At 35.0% G+C, this 17,618-nt stretch overlaps 1 protein-coding gene across 2 annotated transcripts; it reads left to right on the plus strand.

Moving 5' to 3' along the window:
* The first annotated feature begins 1,242 nt into the window (after positions 1–1,242).
* Positions 1,243–2,772, plus strand: Loxl1 (Lysyl oxidase-like 1). Of its 2 annotated transcripts, none has more exons than XM_075314397.1 (3): positions 1,243–1,408; positions 1,608–2,405; positions 2,483–2,772. In XM_075314397.1, the coding sequence occupies exons 2-3, from the start codon at positions 1,613–1,615 to the stop codon at positions 2,719–2,721; spliced, it is 1,032 nt and encodes a 343-aa protein (XP_075170512.1). In that variant the 5' UTR covers positions 1,243–1,408; positions 1,608–1,612; the 3' UTR covers positions 2,722–2,772. The 2 variants fall into 2 exon arrangements, with proteins under 2 accessions (XP_075170512.1, XP_075170511.1); XM_075314396.1 differs by having other exon boundaries at positions 1,408–1,543.
* Positions 2,773–17,618: the final 14,846 nt, after the last annotated feature.

Here is a 17,618-nt window from a genome sequence, read left to right on the forward strand (position 1 = left end):
TACAATTTTTTTTAGGAATAAATCCTCCCAATACTATCTCGTTGGAATTACCAAGATTTTCCCACATGAGCATTAAGATCTGTTTCGTATCACCGACCAACATTTTCTTTGTACCAAATTCCGACCATACATTGCATTTTCACTTCTTTGATAAAGAAAATGGGAGTTATATCTCCCATTCTTCGGTGGTTTAAAAAAAAAACATGAATTTCTACTTAATTGTTAAGCCCACAATACACACATCAAGCAATTGTATCATCTTCAATCTTGTGCTGTGGAAGAACTAACTCATAAAGGGTGATTTGTTAAGAGCTTGATAACTTTTTTTAAAAAAAAAACGCATAAAATTTGCAAAATCTCATCGGTTCTTTATTTGAAACGTTAGATTGGTCCATGACATTTACTTTTTGAAGATAATTTCATTTAAATGTTGACCGCGGCTGCGTCTTAGGTGGTCCATTCGGAAAGTCCAATTTTGGGCAACTTTTTCGAGCATTTCGGCCGGAATAGCCCGAATTTCTTCGGAAATTTTGTCTTCCAAAGCTGGAATAGTTGCTGGCTTATTTCTGTAGACTTTAGACTTGACGTAGCCCCACAAAAAATAGTCTAAAGGCGTCAAATCGCATGATCTTGGTGGCCAACTTACCGGTCCATTTCTTGAGATGAATTGTTCTCCGAAGTTTTCCCTCAAAATGGCCATAGAATCGCGAGCTGTGTGGCATGTAGCGCCATCTTGTTGAAACCACATGTCAACCAAGTTCAGTTCTTCCATTTTTGGCAACAAAAAGTTTGTTAGCATCGAACGATAGCGATCGCCATTCACCGTAACGTTGCGTCCAACAGCATCTTTGAAAAAATACGGTCCAATGATTCCACCAGCGTACAAACCACACCAAACAGTGCATTTTTCGGGATGCATGGGCAGTTCTTGAACGGCTTCTGGTTGCTCTTCACTCCAAATGCGGCAATTTTGCTTATTTACGTAGCCATTCAACCAGAAATGAGCCTCATCGCTGAACAAAATTTGTCGATAAAAAAGCGGATTTTCTGCCAACTTTTCTAGGGCCCATTCACTGAAAATTCGACGTTGTGGCAGATCGTAAGTCTATTCATGATGAAATGTCAAAGCATACTGAGCATCTTTCTCTTTGACACCATGTCTGAAATCCCACGTGATCTGTCAAATACTAATGCATGAAAATCCTAACCTCAAAAGAATCACCCTTTACATGTGACATAATTCCGAGAATATTATCAATACCACTCACAATGCTGAAAAATTAATTGTGTATGGCCATCATAAAATACAACGCACCTTTGAGAACCTGTAAACAGTCATTCATCGAAAACAGATGGTGAAATACAACTGATCGACAAATCACTGACCCAGAAATCAATGAAACAAAAGGTGCAGGTTGTTGATTGAATTCGAATAAATATCCAGGTTTTCCATCATTTAGTCAAATCTGTTTTAGAGTTAACTCGGCTAAAATGTTGGTGCCGCTTATATTCCTTCTTTTAAATGAATTTTCCCATATGGGCGGTGAGATGAGACCTCCATGAGAGTGTGTTCTAAATTTCAATTGTTTTGCTTTCTTATTTTACAGCAACAATGCGTCAACCACAAATACTTTCCTCCAATTTCCGCAATATGGTGGTACGCCTCAATAATGTTGGACCCAAACAATCACCTATGGCAAATGTACGCGAAGGACGAGTTGAAATCAGCACCGATTTTGGTAGGACTTGGGGAACAATATGTTCCACACATTGGAGTTTTCGAGAGGCCAATGTGGTATGCCGCCAACTGAAAATGGGCTTTGCCGGGGCTACCAATCAATCGACCCATTTCGGTAATAGCCTTAATCATCCATGGGGTATTGTGGGAACTTTGTGCCGGGGCAATGAGAAAAATCTTAGGGATTGTTTTCGTGAGTCCACATATCCTACGGCTTGTAATTCGGCCAATAAAAATGTAGCCGTGGTGAAGTGTATCGATAAAATTCCCGATTTGAAATTGGGCTTAGAGGATATCCAGAGAACGGTGACTCTGGATATGCAACCGCTGTCACGATTGAAATGTGCTCTGGAAGAGAAATGTCTTTCGAATGATGCCTATGAACTGGCACGTACCCATCCCCATTCTCAGAGGAAGCTATTGAGATTTAATACCAAGGCCGAGAATGTTGGTCAAGCAGATTTTAGTCCTTATTCCAATTTTGACCAATGGCAATGGCATCAGTGTCATTTGCATTATCACAGCATGGAAGAGTTTGCCAGTTTTGATATTTTTGATATGCAATATCGTAAAGTGGCCCAAGGACACAAGGCTTCATTCTGTCTCATGGATACTGTATGCAGAGCAGGTATAACTCCAAGACATACTTGTGGAAATAGACAACAAGGTAAGGTTTTCCTTTAAGTTTTTTTTTCTTTCAATTTACACTTTTTTATTTTTCTTTATGTTTATTTTGCCAAAAAGGAATTTCGGTTGGTTGTGCCGATATCTATACTGCTCAATTGGATTGTCAATGGGTGGATGTTACCAATTTACCACCCAATCGAACATATATTCTAAGAGTTGTAATTAATCCCAACTATACGATAGGAGAAGAATCCTTTGAAAATAATGGTGTTGAATGTCTATTAGACTATACGGGACTAACGAATACCACAAGAGTTAGAAATTGTAGTGGTACAGCATTATGGTATTCCCAATAGAAATAGAATATTATTTTTTACTATCATAATATATATTTGCACATAAACATATTATATTTGGATGTAATTATAACGAGTGATTTATGGCATGTTGTTGTCACCAGATTGAACAATTCTGTGACTAGAATGGGGAGTCGTTGATTACCAATCTTCCCCCTAAGAACACCATATAGGGTCGTATAAATCCGACGACACAATGCGTTGCAGCGACAAATCGCGTGTATCTAAATAATAATTTTCATCAGCACACAAAAAAATTTCACGAAAATTTTTACAATTAAAATTTTAATTGAGTTTTAAAAAATATTCAATTAAAAATTTAATTGATTCAACAAATTTTTTAATTGAAACAAAAATCAATCACAAAAATAATAGTATCAATTAATTTTTTAATTGGATCAATTAACTTTTTAATTGACCTTCAATTAATTTTTTAATTCATACTATCATTTCTGTGATTGAAGACATTTCAATTAAAAATTAATTGGATCAATTAATTTCGCGATTGAATCAGAAAATTTTTTTTTGTGTGAGACGTTTGCTAAATTTGCACATAAAAAATAACCTCTAATAAGTGGACAACTCCCAAATTTGGACAAATTTATGGCAGGTGACCATCACTCTTCCCTTGTCATTGAGCTGAACATGGAATCGGGCAGCACTCAGTGATAAGAGAGAAGTTCACCAATGTGGTATCATAATGGACTGAATAGTCTAAGTGAGCCTGATACATCGGGCTGCCACATAACCTAACCTAACCTATGACTGTTCACTTCTGAGATGTTTCACTCTAACTTAGATTTTTCCAGTTTGGGCCACACACATTTTTAGGTGTAAGGACGGAAGTACTCCATTTTTGGATTCTTTGCATTGCTTTAGAAGTTATGCCTTGGAAGTTCATTTGGATGAAGAAATTGAAAAAAAAGTATATATGGCCGTAAGTTCGGCCAGGCCGAATCTTATGTACCCTCCACCATGGAAAGCGTAGAAACTTCTACGAAAGACGGTCATCCACAATCGAATTACTTGGGTTGTGGTATCTTAAATCGTTTTCTAAATTGTGAGTTAGTCCATACGTGGTATATATTAGACAAAAAAGGTATGTGTAGGTAAGTCTACAAATAATTACGAATCGATATGGACTTTTGCACGGTACGTAGGGAGCCAGAATTGAAATATGGGGGTCGCTTATATGGGGGCTATATACAATTATGATATGGACCAATTTTTGTGTGATTGGGGATCGATATAACTATAGACCGATATGGACCTAGTTAGGCATGGTTGTTAACGGCCATATACTAGCAAAATGTACCAAATTTCAACTGACTCGGATGAAATTTGCTCCTCCAAGAGGCTCCAAAACCAAATCTCGGGATCGGTTTATATGGGGGCTATATATGATTATGGACTGATATGGAGCACTTTTGGCCTGGTTGTTAAACATCATATACTACCACTACGTACCAAATTTCAACCAGAATGGATGAATTTTGCTTCTCCAAAAGGCACCGGAGGTCAAATCTGGTGATCGGTTTATATGGGGGCGATATATAATTATGGACCGATGTGGACCAATTTTTGTATGGTCATTAGAGGCCATATACTAACACCATGTACCAAATTTCAGCCGGATCGGGTGAAATTTGCTTCTCTTAGAGGCTCCGTAAGCCAAATCGGGGGATCAGTTTATATGGGGGCGATATATAATTATTGACCGATTTCGACCAATTTTTGCATAGTTTTTTGAGACCATATACATACACCATGTACCAAATTTCAGACGGATCGGATGAAATTTGCTTCTCTTAGAGGCTCCGCAAGCCAAATCGGGGGATCGGTTTATATGGGGGCTATATATAATTATTGACCGATGTGGACCAATTTTTGCATAGTTGTTTGAAACCATATACTTACACCATGTACCAAATTTCAGCCGGATCGGTTGAAATTTGCTTCTCTTAGAGGCTCCGCGAGCCAAATCGGTTTATATGGGGGCTATATATAATTATTAAACGATGTGGACCAATTTTTGCATAGTTGTTAGAGATCACATGCTGACACCATGTACCGGATGAAATTTGCTTCTCTTAGAGGCTCCGCAAGCCAAATCGGGGGATCGGTTTATATGGGGGCTATATATAATTATGGACCGATGTGGACCAATTTTTGCATGGTTGTTAGATATCATATGCTGACACCATGTACCAAAATTTAGCTGGATCGGATGAAATTTGCTTCTCTTAGAGTCCCCGCAAGGCAAATTTGGTGGTCCGTTTATATGGGGGCTATACGTAAAAGTGGACCGATATGGTATAACGATAATTATCTATTGATGATAATAACAGCTACGTAGCCCAGTGGATAGTTGTTGGCTTACAAACTTTATTATCCTCGGTTCGATTCTCCGTCCAAGCGAAAGGTAAAATTTAACAAAAATATAAAATTGAATAATTTCTTCAGCATTGTTTGTATTACAGAAAAAGTTGCTAAGAACTAAAAAAATCTCGTGGAAGTGAGAAAGATGTGAGGGAATATGCAATTAGGCAGAAATAATTTATTTTGAACACAATCTTCTTTGGGAGAAAATTCTTCCAAGCATATAATATTTTTGGGCTCAAAATGCTTCCAAACATATAATATGTTCAAATAAAACAAACATAATAATATTTCGGCAATATCCAATAATATATGTGCTTCCTGCAAAATATGTTTGGAACATATGTTAGAGAAGCGATATTTTTTAGGGTGTAGGGACCCACAAATTTGCTAACTAAAATACCTCATCTTTCACTCAAAAAACAAGTAAGGAAAGTCTAAAGTCGGGCGGGGCCGATTATAAAGGGTGATTCTTTTGAGGTTAGGATTTTCATGCATTAGTATTTGACAGATCACGTGGGATTTCAGACATGGTGTCAAAGAGAAAGATGCTCAGTATGCTTTGACATTTCATCATGAATAGACTTACTAACGAGCCACAACGTCGAATTTTCAGTGAATGGGCTCTAGAAAAGTTGGCAGAAAATCCGCTTTTTTATCGACAAATTTTGTTCAGCGATGAGGCTCATTTCTGGTTGAATGGCTACGTAAATAAGCAAAATTGCCGCATTTGGAGTGAAGAGCAACCAGAAGCCGTTCAAGAACTGCCCATGCATCCCGAAAAATGCACTGTTTGGTGTGGTTTGTACGCTGGTGGAATCATTGGACCGTATTTTTTCAAAGATGCTGTTGGACGCAACGTTACGGTGAATGGCGATCGCTATCGTTCGATGCTAACAAACTTTTTGTTGCCAAAAATGGAAGAACTGAACTTGGTTGACATGTGGTTTCAACAAGATGGCGCTACATGCCACACAGCTCGCGATTCTATGGCCATTTTGAGGGAAAACTTCGGAGAACAATTCATCTCAAGAAATGGACCGGTAAGTTGGCCACCAAGATCATGCGATTTGACGCCTTTAGACTATTTTTTGTGGGGCTACGTCAAGTCTAAAGTCTACAGAAATAAGCCAGCAACTATTCCAGCTTTGGAAGACAACATTTCCGAAGAAATTCGGGCTATTCCGGCCGAAATGCTCGAAAAAGTTGCCCAAAATTGGACTTTCCGAATGGACCACCTAAGACGCAGCCGCGGTCAACATTTAAATGAAATTATCTTCAAAAAGTAAATGTCATGGACCAATCTAACGTTTCAAATAAAGAACCGATGAGATTTTGCAAATTTTATGCGTTTTTTTTAAAAAAAAAGTTATCAAGCTCTTAACAAATCACCCTTTATTATACCCTGCACCATTTTGTAGATCTAAATTTTCGATACCATATCACATCCGTCAAATGTGTTGGGGACTATATATAAAGGTTTGTCCCAAATACATACATTTAAATATCACTCGATCTGGACAGAATTTGATACACTTCTACAAAATCTATAGCTTAAAAATTTAAGTCGGCTAATGCACTAGGTTGGAACACAATGTTAGTAAAAAAAATGGGAAACATTTAAATCTGAAGCAATTTTAAGGAAACTTCGCAAAAGTTTATTTATAATTTATCACTCGATATATATGTATTAGAAGTTTAGGAAAACTAGAGCCATTTTTACAACTTTTCGACTGAGCAGTGGCGATTTTACAAGGAAAATGTTGGTATTTTGGCCATTTTTGTCGAAATCAGAAAAACATATATATGGGAGCTATATCTAAATCTGAACCGATTTCAACCAAATTTGGCACGCATAGCAACAATGCTAATTCTACTCCCTGTGCAAAATGTTAACTAAATCGGAGTTAAAAATTGGCCTCTGTGGTCATACGAGTGTAAATCGGGCGAAAGCTATATATGGGATATATATTTAAATCTGAACCGATTTCAACCAAATTTGGCACGCGTAACAACAATGTTAATTCTACTCCCTGTGCAAAATTTCAACTAAATCGGAGCAAAAAATTGGCCTCTGTGGTCATATGAGTGTAAATCGGGCGAAAGCTATATATGGGAGCTATATCTAAATCTGAACCGATTTCAATCAAATTTTGGACACTTAACTGCACTACTAATTGTACTCCTAGTGCAAAATTTCAAACAAATTGGGCCAAAACTCTGGCTTCTAGGACCATATTAGTCCATATCGGGCGAAAGATATATATGGGAGCTATATCTAAATTTGAAACGATTTCAACCAAATTTGGCACGCATAGCTACAATGCTAAATCTACTCCCTGTGCAAAATTTTAACCAAATTGGGCCAAAACTCTGGCTTTTAGGGCCATATTAGTCCATATCGGGCGAAAGATATATATGGGAGCTATATCTAAATCTGAGCAAATCGGTATAAAACTCTGGCTGCTGGGTCCATATTAGTGCATATCGGGCGAAAGATATATATGGGAGCTATATCTAAATCTGAACCGATTTCTTCCAAAATCAATAGGGTTCTATTCTGACCCAAATTAGGAACATGTGCCAAATTTGAAGGCGATTGGACTTAAATTGGTTTTCTATAAAAATAAAATTTTTACAAAGTTTGCTATAAGTTTTTTCAAAGTATTTTGTTCCAAATGAGTACATTTTATTTAAATTGTGTCCGTCTAGAACGTCATATAGTGCTAAAGATATTTTATTCCAATTTTCTTCCGAAATATGAAATTTTATTAAAGAACAGAAATATTATTTTAATGTTTTCTTTTTCAATTTAACAAAAATTAGTAACTTATTTGTATCATGTTACAATTACACTTAACTGCACTACTAATTGTACTGCTAGTGCAAAATTTCAAACAAATTGGGCCAAAACTCCTGCTTTTAGGACCATATTAGTCCATATCGGGCGAAAGATATATATATATGGGACCTATATCTAAGTCCGAACCGATTTCAATCAAATTTTGCACACTTGACTATACTTCTAATTGTACTCCTAGTGCAAAATTTGAACCAAATTCGGCCAAAAATCTGGCTTCTGGGGCCATATAAGTCCATATCTGGCGAAAGATATATATGGGAGCTATATCTAAATCTGAACCGATTTCAATAAAATTTTGCACACTTGACTATACGACTAAGTGTTATGTTTGTACAAAATTTCAAGCAAATCGGTATAAAACTCTGGCTGCTGGGTCCATATTAGTGCATATCGGGCGAAAGATATATGGGAGCTATATCTAAATCTGATCCGATTTCTTCCAAAATCAATAGGGTTCTATTCTGACCCAAATTAGGAACATGTGCCAAATTTGAAGGCGATTGGACTTAAATTGCGACCTAGACTTTGATCACAAAAATGTGTTCACAGACAAACGGACAGCCGGACATGGTTATATCGACTCAGAGACCCACCCTGAGCATTATTGCCAAAGACACCATGTGTCTATCTCGTCTACTTCTGGGTGTTACAAACATCTGCACTAACTTATAATACCCTGTTCCACAGTGTGGCGCAGGGTATAAAAATTAATTGATACTATTAATTTTTGTTTCAATTAAAAAATTTGTTGAATCAATTAAATTTTTAATTGAATATCGTTTAAAACTCAATTAAGACTTTAATTGGAAAAATTTTCATGAAAATTGTGCGAATTTTCAATTATCAGGTAATATTCGGTAACGCTGTCCTTTTGTGAAAAAAATTGTTTATGATTTTTTTTTTGTTTTGGGGAGTATTTAGCGACTCTTATTGGAGAGTCTTATTGGCGAGTCTTTGGAGAATTTTATTGGAGAGTCCGTAGAAAGTCTTTGGAGACTCTTATTGGGGAGTCTTTCGAGACACTTATTAAGAAGTCTTTGGAGACACTAATTGGGTAGTCTTTGAGACTCTTCGTGGGGTGTCTTTAGAGACTCCTATTGGAGAGTCTTAGGAGACTCTTATTGGGGAGTCTTAAAAGACTCTTATTGGGGAGACTTAGGAGACTCTTAGTGGGGAGTCCTTACAGACACTTCTTGGGGAGTCTTTAGAGAGTCTTTGGAGACTCTTATTGGGGAGACACTTCTTAGGAGTCTATATAGACACTTATTGGGGAGTCTTTGGAGACTCTTATTGGAGAGGCATTAGAGACACTTCTTGGGGAGTCTTTGGAGACTCTTAATGGGGGTCTTTAGAGACACTTCTTAAGATGTCTACAGAGACACTTCTCAAGGAGTCTTTAGAGACTCTTATTGGGGAGCCTTTGGAGACTCTTATTGGGGAGTCTTTAGAGACACTTTTTATGGAGTCTTTAGAGACGCTTCTCAAGGAGTCTTTAGAGTCTCTTATTGGGGAGTCTTTAGAGACTCTTATTGGGGAGTCTTTAGAGACACTTTTTATGGGGTCTTTAGAGACACTTTTATGGAGTCTTTATAGACTCTTATTGGGGAGTCTTTAGAGACACTTTTTATGGAGTCTTTAGAGACACTTTTTATGGAGTCTTTATAGACTCTTATTGGGGAGTCGTTGAAGACTCTTCTTTGAGAGTCTTTAGGGGCACTTCTTAAGGAGTCTTTAGAGGTACATCGTGAGGAGTCTTTGGAGACTCTTATTGTGGAGTCTTTGGAGACACTTCTTGGGGAGCCTTTAGAGACTCTTGTTGGGGAGCCTTTAGAGACTCTTACTGGGCAGTATTTAGCGACGCTTATTGGAGAGTCTTATAGGGGAGTCTTTGGAGACTCTTATTGGGGAGTCTTTAGAGACTTTTATTGGAGAGTCTGCAGAAAGTCTTTGGAGACTCTTATTAAGAAGTCTTTGGAGACTCTTATTCCCCAATAAGACTTCTTAGTCTTTGGAGAATCTTATTGGGGAGTCTTTAGAGACTCTTATTGGAGTGTCTTTAGAGATACTTGTTGGGGAGTCTTTGGAGACTATTGTTGGGGTGTCTTTAAAGACCCATATTGGAAAGTCATTGGAGACTCTTATGGGGGAGTCTTTGTAGACTCTTAGTGGGGGTCTTTAAAGACACTTCTTAAGGTGTCTACAGAGACACTTCTTGGAAAGTCCCCCTTTTGGGGGGACTACAAAGGCTCCCCTTTTGGGGAGCCTTTGTAGACTCTTATTGGGGAGTCTTTAGAGACATTTCTTGCGGAGTCTTTATAGACTCTTATTGGAGAGTCTTTAGAGGCACTTCGTGAGGAGTCTTTGGAACTTTTATTGGGGAGTCTAAGAGATACTTCTTAGGGAGTCTTCAGAGACTCTTTTTGGGGAGTCTTCAGAGACTCTTTTTTGGGGAGTCTGTTTAAATAAAATGTAGAAATAAAATTTGGTTTTCTATAAAAATAAAATTTTTACAAAGTTTGCTATAAGTTTTTTCAAAGTATTTTGTTCCAAATGAGTACATTTTATTTAAATTGTGTCCGTCTAGAACGTCATATAGTGCTAAAGATATTTTATTCCAATTTTCTTCCGAAATATGAAATTTTATTAAAGAACAGAAATATTATTTTAATGTTTTCTTTTTCAATTTAACAAAAATTAGTAACTTATTTGTATCATGTTACAATTACACTTAACTGCACTACTAATTGTACTGCTAGTGCAAAATTTCAAACAAATTGGGCCAAAACTCCTGCTTTTAGGACCATATTAGTCCATATCGGGCGAAAGATATATATATGGGACCTATATCTAAGTCCGAACCGATTTCAATCAAATTTTGCACACTTGACTATACTTCTAATTGTACTCCTAGTGCAAAATTTGAACCAAATTCGGCCAAAAATCTGGCTTCTGGGGCCATATAAGTCCATATCTGGCGAAAGATATATATGGGAGCTATATCTAAATCTGAACCGATTTCAATAAAATTTTGCACACTTGACTATACGACTAAGTGTTATGTTTGTACAAAATTTCAAGCAAATCGGTATAAAACTCTGGCTGCTGGGTCCATATTAGTGCATATCGGGCGAAAGAAATATGGGAGCTATATCTAAATCTGATCCGATTTCTTCCAAAATCAATAGGGTTCTATTCTGACCCAAATTAGGAACATGTGCCAAATTTGAAGGCGATTTGACTTAAATTGCGACCTAGACTTTGATCACAAAAATGTGTTCACAGACAGACGGACACGGTTATATCGACTCAGGGACCCACCCTGAGCATTATTGCCAAAGACACCATGTGTCTATCTCGTCTCCTTCTAGGTGTTACAAACATATGCACTAACTTATAATACCCTGTTCCACAGTGTGGCGCAGGGTATAAATATGGGAAACATTTAAATCTGAAGCAATTTTAAGGAAACTTCGCAAAAGTTTATTTATGATTTATCGCTCGATATATATGTATTAGAAGTTTAGGAAAATTAGAGACATTTTTACAACTTTTCGACTAAGTAGTGGCGATTTTACAAGGAAAATGTTGGTATTTTGGCCATTTTTGTCGAAATCAGAAAAACATATATATGGGAGCCATATCTAAATCTGAACCGATTTCAACCAAATTTGGCACGCATAGCTACAACACTCAAAAAAAAAAGTTTACTTGGATCCAAAGATTTTGACCTTCCCTTAAGGATTTTGGTATTGTTTCCGAGCCAAAGATGTGGCTTCTTTAAAATATTAGCGACCTATCTGGCTTTAAATCTAGGACCAATAAAATTAAAATTAAGATACAGATCTCATTTATAAATTTTTCATTCCCTTTTCGCAGAGTTATTAATAAAGGTACTCACGTACAAACAAATGCCAGTTTAAAAATCCAAATTATAACGGATACTTCAAACTAAAAAATGTTTTCTTAATTCCAAAAAAACTTTAAACCAAAGACGCTAAATCCTTAAAATAAGTCTTAGCCTATATTTGACACGTTTTTCTCTTAAATCTAAAGTTTCAATATTTCAGTTAATTTAAGGACAAATTCTTTAAATCGAAAATGTGTTTCTTTAGCCTTCGTTCAAAGACATGCGAGTTTAACGGAGGGACGCAAATTCACAAAATTTGTTTCCTAAATTTAATGAAAAAAAATTTAAAGCAAAGATTATAAACTTTAATTTAATTAAATTGTCATTATTTTAAAGAAATTTGTCCTTAATATTTTGTAAATTTCGCATCCTACAATTTAAGTTGCATAATCTTTAATATCACGTAAATATTCGTTTCAGTGAATGCTAATTCTACTCCCTGTGCAAAATTTCAAATAAATCAGAGCAAGTTGGCCTCTGTGGACATATGTTATGAGTGTAAATCGGGCGAAAGCTATATATGGGAGCTATATCTAAATCTGAACCGATTTCAACCAAATATGGTACAGACAGTTCGAATGTTAATTCTACTTCCTGTGCAAAATTTCAAGTAAATCGGAGTAAAAGATTGGCCACTGTGGTCATATGTGTGTAAAGCGGGCGAACGATATATATGGGAGCTATATCTAAATCTGAACCGATCTCAATAAAATTTGGCACACATGACTACACTACTAATTGTACTCCTAGTGCAAAATTTCAACCAAATTGGGGTAAAACTCTGGCTTCTGGGACCATATTAGTCCATATCAGGCGAAAGATATATATGGGAGCTATATCTAAATCTGAACCGATTTCCACAAAATTTGGCACACTTCACTACAATACTAATTGTTCATCTTGTGCAAAGTTTTAAGCAAATTAGGGTAAAACTCTGGCTTCTGGGGCCATATAAGTCCAAAGATATATATGGGAGCTATATCTAAATCTGAACCGATTTCTTCCAAAATCAATAGGGTTCTATTCTGAGCCAAAACACATAGTTACTTGTGCGAAATTTTAAGTCGATTGGACTAAAACTGCGACGTAGACATTGATCACAAAAATGTGTTCGCAGACAGGCGGACAGACGGAAATGGCTATATCGACTCAGGAGCACACCCTGAGCATTTTTGCCAAAGACACCCTGTGTCTATCTCGTCTCCTTCTGGGTGTTGCAAACATATGCACTAACTTATAATACCCTGTTCCACAGGGTATAAAAATTATGTTGATACTTTTGTCCATTCAAAAGTTGCAGAATTATTCCCAAAAAAAAAAAAAAAACGATGTTGAACCACTGTGCGTCTGTTGAAATCGCGATAACTTCCCAACGAAATGAGCAATCGACCTGGAACTTGGTACAAGTAGTTGTTATTGATGTAGGTCAGATGGTGTTACAAATGGGCTATATCCGATCACTTTTAGGTGTAGACTAGATAGGGTCGCGAAAAAAAGTTCATGCAGTCACCCCCCAGTTTTGTAGCATAGTTGAAGACAATTTCAGAACACTAAAAGTTTTTTTTTTCCGTGCACCCTACGACCCCCCGAAATGCAATTTACTGTACTGTGACGTCATTTGAAGTCCGATCGAAAAGAAACGCATATCGTTGTTCATGGTTGATCAGGGGCTATATTTCGTGCATTGGTCATTTTTGACTCCGACGTCAAATTTGAATTTTAATTTTTTTATTTCGCTTCGTATACCCCTATGATGCCCATTTCTTATAACCATTATAAAGATCTTATCAAAATATGAAACTTTTGCTTTGGAAGTATTTAATTATATTCATAAACAAAAAAGTTACAGAGATTTTAAAAAGTCAATAGGTCACCCTACACCATCAAATAGCTTTTGCTGTGTTGTCATGATATCCGATCGAAACCACATGCACATCGTTATTCACATCTACGAAATTAATTTGAAAGGTATTTAATATACACAAACTGTTTATCTGTAAATTTCTAACCGTATCATTGTATACATACTCGTTGTGTGCTCTACGGCATTTTCTGCGTTATGCAAAGTTCTTGTGTTTTTGCTTGAACAACTTGAGAGCCTACTGTTTTAAAATCTAACAATCAATCTAACAATAAAAGTAAGTGGTAACGGAATTGTGGAAAATTACGAAGATCGTTATGCTGCTTACACATTGGTTAAATTTCTGCCTTTCAACATCTGACTACGCCGTATTTTTTTTTTGCGTTTTCTTGTCATTTTCACAATGGTGAGCAATGTTGTCACATGAGTAAATACTTTAAACAAGAAAATATTAGATTAGATTTGAATTTGATTTGAGTACATTTCATGTTTATTAATTGTACAATTTTATTATGCGGCTAACAACTTTTTAGAATTAATTTATAACAAATCCTGTCTAGAATCAAGTTTACTATGTTGTTGGCGACTTTTAATTTTGGATATTATATAACCCAATCGTTTATCGTCTGTAACATGACTAGTAGATTCATTTTTAACACTTGCGGTGCCTGCTTTCTTTAAATATAAAAGGAATTCAATAACTTGATGATTTGTTGTTGCATAACGCAGAAAATGCCGTAGTGCACACAACGAGTATGTATACAATGATACGGTTAGAAATTTACAGATAAACAGTTTGTGTGTATTAAATACCTTTCAAATTAATTTCGTAGATGTGAATAACGATGTGCATGTGGTTTCGATCGGATATCATGACAACACAGCAAAAGCTATTTGATGGTGTAGGGTGACCTATTGACTTTTTAAAATCTCTGTAACTTTTTTGTTTATGAATATAATTAAATACTTCCAAAGCAAAAGTTTCATATTTTGATAAGATCTTTATAATGGTTATAAGAAATGGGCATCATAGGGGTATACGAAGCGAAATAAAAAAATTAAAAATCAAATTTGACGTCGGAGTCAAAAATGACCAATGCACGAAATATAGCCCCTGATCAACCATGAACAACGATATGCGTTTCTTTTCGATCGGACTTCAAATGACGACACAGCACAGTAAATTGTATTTCGGGGGGTCGTAGGGTGCACGGAAAAAAAAAGTTTTCGTGTTCTGAAATTGTCTTCAAATATGCTACAAAACTGGGGGGTGACTGCATCAACTTTTTTTTTTGCCTTAGGCCGTGACCCTACCTAGTGTAGCCCCATATAAACCGACTCCCAGATTTGATTTCCGGAGCCTCTCGAAAGTGCAAATTTCTTCTGATCCGGTTAAAATTTAGTACGACTTGGTCCATATCGGGTCATAATTACATCAAATGTAATTCAAAACTTGTTATAAATTACGCCCTACATTCGTTTCTGTGTACACTGAAAAAAATATTGTCGTGAGGTCAAAGATTTCATGTCTTTAAAATACGAATGCAAATTTTGCTTAGCATAGAAGACAATTTCTCTAATATAATGTTTTTTTCCTTGTCCAAAAGTCGATAACCTTTTCAATGAAGTTGTATTGTCCTTATAACTAAGTGATTTACCTTAAAAATGGGTATCATAACATGAAAGAAAAAATGTTTGGGCTAAGGTCAACTTGACTTTAATAATTCAGAAAAATTCTTTAAATTTAATGAAATTGTCTTTAAATTTGTTGTAATTTTGCGTCTTTACTACAAAGTAAAAATCGTTCAAATATAGGACATGTTTTTCAACACTTTATTTTAAAGACGTATTTTACTTGAAACATAACATAATTTCTACTGGAAGTCGAGTCTTAACTTGGAAAATAAAGTTATGGTTAACTTGTTTTTAAAGGACTCTGATAGCATATGAAGAAAAAAAGCTGAAAACTTAAAATTTGCTTCCTAGAAGCAAGTACACAAAACCCAAATTTAAAAGAGAATTGTGTCTTAAAAGTATCCTTATTTGTATTCTCAGCTTCTTTGGCTGTGAATCAATACCAAATTTTTTAAAGTAAAGACAAAATCTTTGGAACCGGTCATGCTTGTTTTCAGTGTAGTAGCTCGAACCTCGTGTCTTGTTGTGGCACAATATTCATTTACCTATTGAACCCATTTTATTATAAATACCACCTTTTGAAATAAGCTGCTTTTGTTCATTCCGCCGTTTTCAAGGAAACCTTACAATAAAAATAAATTAAACACAACCTCTTTCAATAAGTATTTTAATATTTCTTTTATTGTAATTTTAATTACCATTACAATTACTATTGTTTGTTTTTTTATGTCGGCATTAATTTCTGATTTATTTTTTTTTGTATTCAATATTCTTATTTTCTGCTTTATCCATCTATAGTATTTTAAAAAATACATAAATTATTCTGCGTTATAATTTGTTTTTTGTTTTACGTGTTTAATTTGATATTACTATATATGTTTTATTTTTATTTTATAAATCGTGTACTTTGTAAATTTAATCCATAAGAAAAAATGTTTGACAAAAATATTTTCTTCCAAAAATGATTAACCCTAATATTTAGAGAAAGAAAACAATATAATTAAATATTAAAATTTTTTAAAACATAAAAATACAGATTCAAAATTTTTTATTTATTATATTTCCACACAAGTTGGTTTGCTCGATTTTAGGGCCAATTCTGACGGCTTTGAGTCATCATGTAACCGTAACATGTTCCCAATTTGATGTTCATATGCAATATAAGGAAGCATCGGCTGAGGAGCACGGTTGCCACATTTGGTAGAATTCTACCAAAACTAGTAGATTTTCTACTGGTTGGTAGATTGGTAGAATTCTTGGTGTTTTGGCAGATTTTGCAAAATATTCCTCTCCAACTAAGAGGTAATCCACAAATTTTCTATAAAAATAAAATTTTGAGAAAATTTTCAATAGAAATAAAGATTGGACAATTTTTTCTATAGAAGTAAAGTTTTGACATAATTTACTTTATAAATAAAATTTTGTATAGAAATACAATTTTGACAAAATAAGATTTTTTGTTTGGTAGTTTTTTTGGTAAAATTTTCTCCAAATTTTGGTAGATTATTTTTGGCTCGAGTGGCAACCGTGCTGAGGAGTCCTTTTCTTTGTATAAGGCTTTGACCTAAAAAAAAAATAGATTTCGTTTTTGGAACCCAAATTTTAGTCTAACAAAGCTTTCTTTTGTTGTTAAAGTGGTTTCTTTGAGATCATAAAAAATGTTCCTTGGGGGCAACGTGACTAGTACCTTACGTTAGGTTAAAGTGGCAGCCCGATTAAGATTCAGGCTCACTTAGACTATTCAGTCCATGACTAGTACCTTAAACGAAGATTTATTTGCCTTTAAACAGACGACTTTATCAATAAAAGAAAACTTTGTTGGTCTAAATTTGTCTTTCAAAATTGTATATGGGAACATCAAATACATAAAACGCCAATAATATTCTTTACATGATATTAATAAATTATATTTACAAAACAAATAAAAAATAATACCTATAATCGAGAAATGCCTTTTGTTTAAATGCTTAATTTGACAATGGTTTGATTTTCATCAAATTTTACTTTTCAACTTAAACCTCTTGCTTCGAATATATTTACTATTAATTTTAAGATTTTTAATCTTCATATTTATTTTTATTTGGCTGCATCATTTATTATTCTTTTTTTTTGGGAGAGGAGAGAATTATGTGAATAATTTATCTCATATTTTTTTTCTTAAATATTATTTTATTTTTAATATTTTTTGAAAACATTTAGTACAAACATTGTTTTTTTACTATAATAATAATAATGATTAATTAAATTCTATG

The sequence above is a fragment of the Haematobia irritans genome, chromosome 1, assembly GCF_050003625.1.
Source record: "Haematobia irritans isolate KBUSLIRL chromosome 1, ASM5000362v1, whole genome shotgun sequence".
Taxonomy (NCBI): Eukaryota; Metazoa; Arthropoda; class Insecta; order Diptera; family Muscidae; genus Haematobia; species Haematobia irritans.

Coding starts and splice junctions, on each gene's coding strand:
- Loxl1 (XM_075314396.1), top strand. CDS start 1,492: ATGTTGGTGCCGCTTATATTCCTTCTTTTAAATGAATTTTCCCATATG. Junction 1,544..1,607: donor TGAATTTTCCCATATGGGCG/GTGAGATGAGAC, acceptor CTTATTTTACAG/CAACAATGCGTCAACCACAA. Junction 2,406..2,482: donor TTGTGGAAATAGACAACAAG/GTAAGGTTTTCC, acceptor TTTGCCAAAAAG/GAATTTCGGTTGGTTGTGCC.